Source organism: Sapajus apella, unplaced genomic scaffold, assembly GCF_009761245.1.
Source record: "Sapajus apella isolate SASKATOON/1434 unplaced genomic scaffold, GSC_monkey_1.0 scaffold35, whole genome shotgun sequence".
Classification (NCBI taxonomy): domain Eukaryota; kingdom Metazoa; phylum Chordata; class Mammalia; order Primates; family Cebidae; genus Sapajus; species Sapajus apella.
Window position 1 is genome coordinate 4,005,374 of NW_022436975.1, and position 12,127 is coordinate 4,017,500.

Consider the following 12,127-nt stretch of genomic DNA (forward strand, 5'->3'; position numbering starts at 1 on the left):
GCTCTGCTTCTGTTCCCACATGTGTTCTTCAGAAAGCTCTGATATTTTCACATTTACATCACTGGCAAAATTAATTACAGTGTTCATCTATCCCATATGTAAAATCTTACAGGTTTGTTGCACAGATTACTGACAACATTTTTCACTAATAACATAGTAGGCGAAAATAAGTGATCTGTCATGTGATCATCAGAGTCATGGAGCAGGAAGTATTTTCAGGAAGACATAAGATCCCAGCATAATCCAGTTGCCAGGAGAATATGTGAAGGTGGCAATTCAGAAGGATATCAAATGCCATATACCAGGAACTTTAGAGCTCAGAGTTAGAGGAGGTGATTGTCATGAAGGCTGAAGATATAAATAAAGTTGAATCTTGTATGTTCTGTTAATGAGATTTTATTCATCCCCAGAACAATGGGAGCCATTGAAGGATTCTCAGAAGAATGGGCTAATCAAGTCTTTTTTTTTTTTTTAAATAAAAGATGACTCGTCACCTTTCAGAGATTTAGGAAAGGAAAGACTTGGACAAAGAAATAACGTTTTGTTCAGCCAAGCATGATACATACAGAGGATGGAAAGGAAGGCAGCACAGTGGGGATGGATAGGAGGGGAAAAAAGCAATGTTAACCTAGAATCTGCAGGACTGAACAACTAACTAGAAACAGCAGCAGAGAAAGTGGAAGAAGGCCAATATGATGCACAGATATTTAGTATGGGTGACTGTGTGAGTCTGTCATCATTTCTCAAAATAAGAAGCACATTTGAAGGGGTGGGTTTAAAAGGGAAAGATAGTAAGTTAAATTTAAGTCATGTTGAGTTTGAAGCTCCTGTGGGACACATCAGTGGAAATATTGCATAAGAAAATGCATATGTATGGATTGGGAAACATAAAAGCAATCCGGGCTAGAAATAAGAATTTGGGAGCCAGGGGCACCTAGATAATGGCTGATACCATGGAAGCAGGTATGTTCCACCACAGGGAGGTGTAAAGTGTGAAAAGAGAACAGCGCATGGGCGAGAACTCTAGGTGAAGGTGTCTGAGCAGGCAAGTCAGAAAACAACACACCAGGAACGTGCAATATTACGAACAACAAGGAGATCAGAGGGTGAACAGTCAACACAGTAAACCATGAGGCCTCATGATTAAGCATAAACACAGAATGGTATGTTTAACAACATGAATGGCCTTCATCAAAGAACCTTTAGTGGAGTGGTAGGAAGGGAGGCTGATTTGGAGTGAATAGAAGTAAGTAAGAGCTAACTCCATGGAAACAGAAAGCTTGACACACAAACCCTCCTCCCCCATGATTTCGTCCTTGTCAAACTTGCCAGCCTTATTTCTCGTCATGCGCCATTCAGGTCCTCCCATGCGTTCATTAAAAGTTACTTGCCATAACACAAACATACCAGGCTGTTGGCTCAATTTTCTCACAATCCTCTTGCTCCTTCCATCAAGTCCAACCTGCCCCTCCACCTTGTGGGACTCCACATAGATATAACCCCTTTCTCTTTGAGCTCATATTGCACCCTTTGCATAACCCATCCTGGATACTAACCCAGGATGTGCTTGCTTGTGATTACAACCTGTACCTCAACTCCTGGAAGCCCCAGGCATTTATGAATGTGACAGATTGCAGAAATGGCAAAAAATTCCCCCCAGCCCTGATTCAGCCTCCTTTGCAAGGTGATTAAGCTGCTTCATCCATCAAAACATGGAGCCTGTTTCTCCAGTAGTGAATTTCAATTTGGTCGTGTGGCTTGAGTGAGGCCAAATAGGACACTAGCAAACATGACCCAAGAAAGGCGTGGAAAGCACTCATCCCTGGCTACAATAGGGATAAGATCATCGTGTAAGCAAGCATAATCTACCTGCCTAGAGAAAGAGAAGCCACATGGAAAAGAAAGGCAACCCAGCTGATACTGAGAAATTGCCAGCTATGTGAATGAAGTCATGCTAGACCAGAAGGTCTGAGCCAGCCTAGACCAAAAGAACGGTCTCATTAGTCCACGGAACAATCATGAGATTAAAATATTTGATTGTTTTAAGTCACTAAATTCTGCAGTGGTTTGTTTCACAGCAAAAGCTAAGAAAGTGGACTGGAAACCTCAAAAAAGTGCACTTATTTTGTTAAGATTCCCATTAAAACCCAGGGAGTAAGAGATTTCAGAACTGGTGAGAGTTGTGTCCTTCAAGCTTACACTATTAAAGGTCACATTCTTCAATGGCACTTACTTCCCTAACATTTTTTTAAAACTCTTTTTATCTATAGGTTACAATAGGAATGGGGCAGACTCCCAATAAATTCAAAGAAACTGGAGAGAGATGGAAAAGGTCACTGCTGAGAATACAATTGCACAAGTGACGCCTTCAGCCAATGATCTAAGTAGGTGAGTTTGTGCAGAAGGAGCAGCATTCAGTAACAGGAGTTCACAAGGACAAAGCTGCTCAGAGCTGTGCTAATAGGAAGAAGAAGCTATAATTCAGAGAAAATAGTAAACTTAGAGAATGAGAACCATGGCCAGAAACAAAATCACAGATTTGAATGTGGAATAAATTTCCTCTTTCAATGCTAGCAATTGATGCTGAGTTTATCTCAGACATACACAGAGATGCATCAGACTTTGCCCCATGGGTAAATTCAAAACTTGTGAAATTATCAGTGCCCTTAAGTAACATGAGTATTATCACATTTTGTATTACAGTGATTTGATATCATTATCAATGCCCATAAATAAGAAGATTATTGTTATTTGGATGCCAAGACGTTCCTGAATAAATGTATTTTATTTTGGAGTTTATCATTAGATTAAGTCAAACAGTTAAAAATAATGAATGTCACAAATGCTATTCCTAAGGGTTGCTAAATCAAAGAAAAGGAGCTAAACTTTAAGTGTCTGCTAAACCAAAGAAAAGGAGCATTTTCCTCTTAGATCTTCAATGTATCTTAGCTCTAAAATTCAGCTAACATTAAATGAATCACTGTATCCAAATATGTTCTCCAACCATTGTATTTTTTTCTTTTTAATTTAAAAGCACAACTTGTCCTAAGACATTTCAATTTATTTTTGCCCAAGGGGATCAGAGATACATTTTGGGTCAAAACACATTAGACTTTCAGATGAGTTTACACATGCTTGTGTCTTAGAGGAAAAGATATGCTATCCTTTGTGTTTGGCAGGGTAAAACTGCAATTTTGTGGTATAAATAGTCTAATGAAAATTAACCTCCTTAATATACAAGCACTATGACTACTTCATGTAATATGAATACTTGTAATCTTTGGGAAAATGCACGCTATAAATAATTGATAAATACACATGTTGTTGAAACAGCAGAGGCATTTAATAGTGTTATCATTCCTCTCAAGAATAATTAACTCAATGTAACTAAGAGTGTTAATTAAACAAATATCAAGCATTTATTGAGTACCTTATGTTCATACATTTGTTCAACAAATATTTAATGATTAGTTTCTGTGTTCTAGATACCATTTCTAGATGCTGATATACATGATAAATAAGGAGAGCATGGCCACCTGACTTCACAGAATCTAGTGAGGGAATCAGAAAATAAATAAGTTAACAAATAGATAAGAAAAAAATGAACTTTTGTGGTATATGCATGAAATGAAATACACATGGCATCATGATAGGGAGAAAAAGAGAATAATTGGTTGACTTAAGGTGATTCCTGGAGGACATGACATTAAAGCTCAGACAAGAAAGGGAAAAAAGCCAAGTAACAAACAACAAGCCGGACATGCCCAAGGAGAGAGTGAAAAGGCAGTGCTTACCATATTTGAAGAAATAAAACAACAGTGGATCAAGTATAAAGAGCAAAGAAAAAGATATAAGAACTTGCAGGCATTGTATGCATTGAATGGGTCTTCTAACTCACAATCCTCTTTCTCTACAAAATTCCTTGGTCTGAAAAGCAACGCTTACTTGGCAATGTGATTGAAAACATGGCAAAATTTACTGCAGTGGACACATAAAAGTGTTCACCATGTACTGCTTCACACATTTGTCACCCTTTCCTTTTAAATAACGTATCTTACAGAAGCCCAGAGACTTTTTGCACTTGATAAGTAGTGTTTTTAATTGGCCAGAGCATTGATTAGAAGTTGTGTGAAATGATTTTTTGGTTCTCATTCAGAGTATAGAATACATTTGTGTATGTAATTGATCCAAGCCTCTGCAACACTGAACATTTGTCTTATTCAAAATTAATTTCCTGCTAATAACTGTCATTTTACTATATTTTCTCATTGCATATTAGCACTCGTAATGATATTCCTTCTAAACTGGTATTTGAAAGCCATAAAGGTTATTGTTTTGTTAATTTGTTTGTTTTACTGTAAGGGAGTTACTCTTGACAGGACAATGAGTAGAAAACTACAGAGCAAGATCGAGATGAAACACAGGGAGAAGGTCAAGCTCCTTCACTAACAAGGAGCAGGCTTCATATACTACCAAGGTTTGAAGGATCCTTTGTAATGTGAAAAGTATGGAAATAAAGAATGGCATGTACTCGATGGGCATGTGCTATGGTTTTAATGTTCCCTTTACAACTCATTGAAATTTAATTTCCAATGTATGATAAGAGGTAGGACTTTTAAGAGGTGATTAGGTCATGAGGACTCTTCCCTTATGAATGGGTTAATGCAATTATCATAGGAGCAAGTTGGTTGTCACAGAAGTTTGGCTCTCTCTGTCTTCTGTCTTAGTTTGTTCTAACACTATGTTATGACACAGCAAGAAGGCCCTGTCCAGATGCAGCCCCACAGTCTTGAACTTTTCAACTTCTAGAACCATGAGCCAAATCAACTTTTTTTTTAAATTAATTACCTAGTCTGTGGTATTTTGTTACATCAGCTGAAAATTGACTAAGATGGTATGTTAGATTGTTATGAAAGGTTAGGTGAGGGATGAAATTGACTGACCTAAGAGGAAACTGAGATTTTAGGGCTCAAAAATGAGCAGAGCTATGGAAGATGTCTATGTTAGGCTGGGTGTCTCAGCTGAACACAGGAGGCTTTGAGGCTCTTGACGTGGGGTTTCATAGGAATTTTAATTGTTTGGGAAGATACTACAGTTGTATAAATTTGGTCAGAGCTAAAGATTGGAATGGTGTCTTCTCTTTTAAAGAGTAACTTTTTGCAGTGTGCTTAATTAATCTACAAATGAACAAATTTGTATAAAAATGTTCATTGTCACCTTAACGTTGTTTAAAAAGAAAGTTGTAGCACTCACTCTAGCTGAGATAAAAGCCCTTGTAGTCTGTTTCTTCAGCCTTCAACATCGCTGTATCCAACCATGTCCTCCAACATTCAAATTATCAAACACCAATGTTTCGGAGTCCAAACAATGTTTCTGTTTAAAATATCTTTATTCCCATTTACCAAAAATATGCAAAAAGCATGACAATTGTCAGTGATCATATTTGTGAGCTAATTTTTCCAAAACTTGGTTCTTACCCAAGTTTATTAAAGTTCCTAACTATAATGTGTTCACTGGCTTTGAAAGGTCTTGGATGAATAAGTTGTTGGCATAAAGCTTCTTTTGCAAACAGAAAACCCCTTTTTTGGGGTATATGGAATTTCTTACAATTACGGAGTAATTTGCTTTAAATGTGAAATATTGGAAAACTGTTTTGTTTTTATTTTTCTCCAATTTAGAAATTGTGGCAAGAGAAATATGCATAAATATTCAAATGTTTTCAGATGTACAATCTATTGAAAGCAATAATTTATTGCACTTAAGACGTTCATATGTGAGTTTTATATAAAGGTTGAAAGTGCTTTTCAAGAAAGTAAAGAATTATTTTAATTTAAAGTAAACACACAAAAAGGCAAAAATAGTTGATAAACACCATAAGCCACTGTTGCTTTTTCTTACAACTTACAGATATAGCAAATTTTCAAGTCCTTCAAAAGCACTTCTGGAAATCTTTCTGATTTGGTTGTTGTTCAGCAGACTGGAAAAACAAAAAACAAACAAATAATTCCTAAATGAGAAACAGAGTCTGCAAAACATTAAAATAGTTCTGTTACGCATAGTGCTTTACACAACAGAAAAATATTTACTTACATCATTCACTAAATTTGGAAATTTATACTTTTAATTCCCTATTCAAAAAAGTGATATAAAACATTAATTTGTCACAAAGCCTTTTCAAAAATAATGTTTATGTATTAAATTACCCTAAAACACCATTGCAATCCAGGAAGTAAAATGCATGTTTTCCTGAAGCATATCATCTAAAAGGAAAATTATCAACATAGTCATGGTAACAAAAGAAGATATTCCTAAACAAACAGATGGAGAGCATTGAACACTCAGGCTTAGGCATCTTCCTTGGAAAAATAAATATCACAGTTATTAGTACACAGTGGACTTTCATTGTGTATTTGTTAAACTGTCAAACCAAGAATCAATTACACCATAGGAAGTGAGGCTTTTATTATAGTACCATCCAATGGTCCAAAACTGATTTCTAAAAAATCCAGGGAGAAAAATAACAGGTGGCAGAAATAAATTGGATTTGAACAGTAAAACAAGTTACAGAAAATCACCTTTCAGTAACTTTGAAAGCTTCAGAAAAAGCACTCTGGCAAATGAAAATTACAGATTTTTTTTTCTGGTAGAAACACTTACAATTTCTTTCAAATTTAAATTATTATGGAATGTGTAAATATAGAGGGAAAGTCCGCTAATTAGATTGGCACACACACTCCTGAATATCCTATAATGTCTAAAACCCCCAAAACTTCTAAAAATCTACTGCCAAAGTCCAATGCTGCAGGACTCATTTTTAGTATATTATAAAATATTTGTTTTGTTGGGTTATTTTATGAATAATTAGGAAAACAGAAGTGTTTTGGCCAATAGAGCAGGTGATTATTTCAGTTATCATGCACAATTTCACAGGCAGCCTAGAGATTCCCAAGCTCATCTGTTCCTAACTGATTCACTGTAGGCCTCACTGTTAAATTCCTCAAGCAGCATCTGGAGTGGCTGACACCTCACCTATGGCACCAGAGCCATTTCTCACCATTTGTGACTGCCCAGCATCCTGGCTATGGAAGGCAGAGCAACTAATCTACAGCATGCATTGGAGCTGATGCCATACAGAGATAATGTCAGTTTCCATGGATAATTCTTAGCTTCAGTCAATGAGCCATTCAACTTTACAGTCCACCATGTGTTCAAGAAATTTTTAAGCAGGCTGAAAGCAATATAACTAGTTATCATATGATTATTATGGGACACAAACCTTGTCCTGGGAGAATTTGCTGTTTAGGTATTCTCTCATTCTATAGTTCCAAATCAATTAATGCACTTCTGTTAGGTCCCCAGACCACCAACATGAAAATATATTTACTTGAAGAAATGACTATTTGTCCCCCTTAGTCTATTAAATACATGCACCAATGCATGTAGAATAAACTATGCTTGTGTGTATACATACATATGTGTATGTGTGTAGGTAATTTGCACATCTGCTATGATGTGTGTGTATGTGTGGTATGTGACATCATCTTAACCACAGACCACAAAAAACAATTTGAGTGACTATTTTCTTCTTTCTTTCTTTTTTTTTTTTTTTTTTTTTTTTTGAGACAGAGTCTCGCTCTGTCGCCAGGCTGGAGTGCAGTGGCGCGATCCCGGCTCACTGCAACTTTCGTTTTCCGGTTTCAACCAATTCTCCTGCCTCAGGCTCCGAGTAGCTGGGATTACAGGCGCGCGTCACCACGCCCGGCTAATTTTTTGTATTTTTGGTAGAGGTGGGATTTCACCATGTTGGCCAAGATGGTCTCGATCTCTTGACCTCGTGATCCGCCCGCCTCGGCCTCCCATAGTGCTTGGATTACAGGCGTGAGCCACCGCGCCTGGCCTGAGTGACTATTTTCTTAAATCTTCCAATGATGGTGCCTAGGGGAGAGAAACTGATTCATTTCATACAGAATATGTCTTTGAGCATCAGTGCTAATTATCTTTCAAAGCCACAATTAAGAAATGGAAAATGGAACATATCATAAATAGTCTTTCTTTAGTATATTAAATGTGCTTGAAGCCTACGTTTCTGCATTTTTTATTATTATGCTTTAAGTTCCGGGGTACATGTGCAGAAAGTACAGGTTTGTTACATAGGTATACACATGCCATGGTGTCTGCTGCGCCCATCAATCCATCGCCTACATTAGGTATTTCTCCTAATTCTGCATATTATTTTATAGTTATTTAAATTTTAACAAAAATAAAACATGAGATTTCAAAAAAGTGCACTGAAGTTATGATGTGAATAACCTAAAGTATGAGACCAATTTAACTTGTTTTCTTGAAAATGTTTTTATTGCTGACAAGAAACAAGCCCATTAAAATGGTTCACAGTTGAATGTATTTTCCAATCACAAGTACATGTTTCTTGTCGTTTTATTCAAACGACTATGGTTTCCATCAAAAGATCTTTATTGTAATTTTAATCGTTGGATCCTTATCCAAGTAATGTTTTGGTTAAGTGGTCATAGAAACTGTCATTTATAGTATTTTGTTTTACTATTCATAAAGAAAATGCATTCAAAATTTATGGGTGGATCTACTAAAATTCAGGGCATAAAAAAATACCTAACATTCTTTCATCAAAAATCAGCAGAAGCTTAGGGAAATTTATGGCTGTACGCTATATCCTAATGTTGCCCATGATGCCAAGGGAACACAAAACAGAAAAAAGCAAGCAAAACTCCCAAGAAGAAAACAGAAAAATGTTCCAGTTTTTATTGAGAAAATAAAACAATTTTTGAAAGCAGGAGATCGGAATATGCTGATGATCAAACTTTTAAGGGAAAAGAGGAATCAGCATTAGATCAATAGTCCAGTTTATTAGCTGTATCTTTTTTTGCTGAAACCCAATGCCTTACCCATAGTACGCACACATACACTTGCATATTTAATATTATAGAAACGTATACTGTGTGGTTAGAAAAAATTTATTAAAAAGCAATAAGAGACTACTAGAAAAGATAAAGGCTATTTGCATAGTCATCCATTCATCAAAGTGTAAAATAAAAAATAAAAATGATAAAATTTAAAAAGGAAAATAGAACTCTCTCCTATCTCACATAAAATTACTACTAGAGTAACGCCAAGATTTACTCCTTTTGGATACAAATAATATACTGTTGTAAGTGGCAATAACGTTGGTCTGTTCCTGCTTGTTATGGTTGTGGTTATTTTCATTTGGATACTCCAGAAGTGTGGTTCTGCTACTCTTAACATGAAAGCTGTGTGAACTTCATTTCTGTGCATACCAAAGTAAACACTGTATAAACTTTCAATAAACATAAACCATTATTCTGGAGTTATTTGCATAATTACCAAGCAAGAGATTCATGGCAAAAGTCACTTATAGCTACCCTTGATAATATATCACAGCCACAGAAAAATATAAATATTATCATAAACAACAGATAAATCATTTGCAGTTCAAAATAGCAAGAAAAAAAGGAAAAAGGAGAAAGGAAAGAAAAAGAGGTCAGGCTGATTACAGAACACAAATTTATTATTTTTTTCCAACTTTTATTTTAGATTTAGATTCAGGGCGCACATGTGCAGATATGTTATCTGAGTATATTGATTGATTCCAGGGTGTGGACAATCCCATCATCCTGGTACCTAGAATAGTACTAAATAATTTTCTAGCCTTTGCCACCATCCTTTCCTCTCCACTCTTGTAGTCCCCAGTGTCTATTGTCGTCCTCATTATGTCCATGAGTATCCCATGTTTAGCTTCCACTTGTAAGTGAAAACATGTAGTATTTGGTTTTTGATTTCTGCATCAATTCACTTAGAATAATGACTTCCAGCTGCATCCATGTTGCTGCAAAGAACATGATATCCTTCTTTTTTTTTGCTCTATAGTATTCCCTGGTGTATATGTATCACATTTTCCTTATCCAGTCCACCATTGATGGTCACCTATGTTGATTCCATGATTTTGCTGTTATGGATAATGCTGTGATTAACATATGAGCATGTGTGTAGTTTTGGTAGAATGATTTTTTTGTGTGTTTATTTTTGTTTTTTGTTTTTTGTTTTTTTTTGGATATGTATCCAGTAATAGGATTGCTGGGTCAAAAGGTAGTTCTGTTTTAAATTATTTGAGCAATCTTCAACCTGCTTTTCACAGTGGCTGAATTAATTCACTTTCCAATCAACACCATATAAGGATTCCCTTTTCTCCACAGCCTAACCCATAGCTTTTGCTTTTTTTACTTTTTAATAATACGCATTCTGATTATTATTATAGAGGTGGTATCTTGTTGTTTTGATTTGCTTTTATCTAATGATTGGTGATGATGAGCATTTTATCATATGTTTGTTGGCCACATATATGCCTTCTTTTCAGATGTCTCTGTTCGTGTCCTTTGCCGATTTTTATTGAGGTTATTTGTTTTTTGCTTGTTTAATTGTTTAAGTTCCTTCAAGATTCTAGATACTAGACCTTTATTGCATGCACAGTTTGCAAATATTTTCTCGCATTCTGTAGGTTGTCTGTTTACTCTGTTTTTAGATTTTTAGTTTCTTTTGCTGTACAGAAGCTATTTTTATTAGGGCCCACTTGTTGATTTTTGTTTTCTTTGCACTTGCTTTCTAGGACTTAGTCAAAAAAATTTTCCCAATACCCATGTCCAGATGGTATTTCCTAGATTTTCTTCTAGAATTCTTAGAGTCTGAGGTCTTAGATTTAAATATTTAATTCATCTTGAATTATTGTTTGTGTACAGTGAAAAAGTAGGGGTTAAATTTTATTCTTCTACATATGGCTAGCCAGCTACTCTAGCACCATTTATTGAATAAGGATTTTTTTCCCCATTGCTTATTTTTGTCAATTTCATCAAAGATCAAATGACTGTTGGTGTGTGGCTTTATTTCAGGGCTGTATATTCTGTTCCAGTGGTCTGTTTGTCTGTTTTTGTACCAGTACCATGCTGTTTTGATTACTGTAACCTTCTAATATAGTTTGTAATTGGGTAATGTGATGCCTCTGGCTTTGTTCTTTTAAGATTGCTTTGGTAGTTGAGGCTTTTGGGGGATTCCACATAAACTTTAGAATAGTTTTCTTTTTCAGATTCTGTGAAAAGCATGACACTGGCAATTTGCTGGGCATAGCATTGAATCTATAGATCACTTTGAGCAGTATGGTCATTTTAATGGATATTAATTCTTCCAATCCATGTGCATGGAATATTTTTCTATTTGTTTGTACCATCTATGATTTCTTTTAGCAGTTTTTTTGTTTTGTTTTGTTGTCCTTGCAGTGGTCTTTCACTTCCTTGGTTAGATATATCTCTAACTATTTGTGTGTGTATGTGTATGTATGTGGCTACTGTAAATAGGATTGCATTCTTAATTTGGCTGTCAGCTTGAATGTGATTGGTGTATAAAAATGCTACTACTACCTTTTGTATGTTTATTTTGTCTCCTGAACTTTGTTGAAGTCATTTACCAGTTCCAGGAGGCTTGTGATGAAATTTTTAGAATTTTAAGGTATAGAATCATATTGTCCACAAAGAGAGGTAGTTTGACATTTTTTTCCCTATTTTGATGCCTTTCATTTCTTTCTCTTGCCTGGCTGCCCTTGCTAGCACTTTTAGTACTATTTTGAATAGAAATGACAGCAGTTGGCATCCTTGTCTTATTCCAGTTCTCAAGGTTAATGCTCCCAGTTTTTGCCTGTTCAGTATGATGTTGGCTGTGAGTTTATCATAGATGGCTTATTATGTATATTCCTACAATGCCTAGTTTCTTGAAAGTTTTCACCATGAAGGGATGTTGATTTTCATCAAAAGCTCTTTCTGCATTTATTGAGATGATCATATAGTTTTTCTTTTTAATTCTGCTTATGTGGTGAATCACATTCTTACATTTGTTGATTTTCATATGCTGAACCAATCTTGAATCCCAGGAATTAAGCAGAATTTATCATAGTGAACTAATTTTTGATGTGCTGCTGGATTCCGTTTGCTAGCATTTTGTTGAGGATTTTTATATCTATGTTCACCAGAAATATTGGCCTGTGGTTTCCTTTTTTATTGTATTTTTGCTAGGTGAGTGTATCAAGGAG

General features: G+C 35.6%; 1 protein-coding gene across 2 annotated transcripts in view; it reads right to left on the reverse strand.

The window, feature by feature from the left end:
• Positions 1-12,127, reverse strand: part of PXDNL (peroxidasin like) — a 458,440-nt gene that overhangs the window by 266,002 nt on the left and 180,311 nt on the right. For both annotated transcript variants that reach the window (XM_032296051.1, XM_032296052.1), the window contains exon 3: positions 5,906-5,977. In XM_032296051.1, coding sequence (XP_032151942.1) covers positions 5,906-5,977 — 72 coding nt within the window. The remainder of the gene's footprint in view (positions 1-5,905; positions 5,978-12,127) is intronic.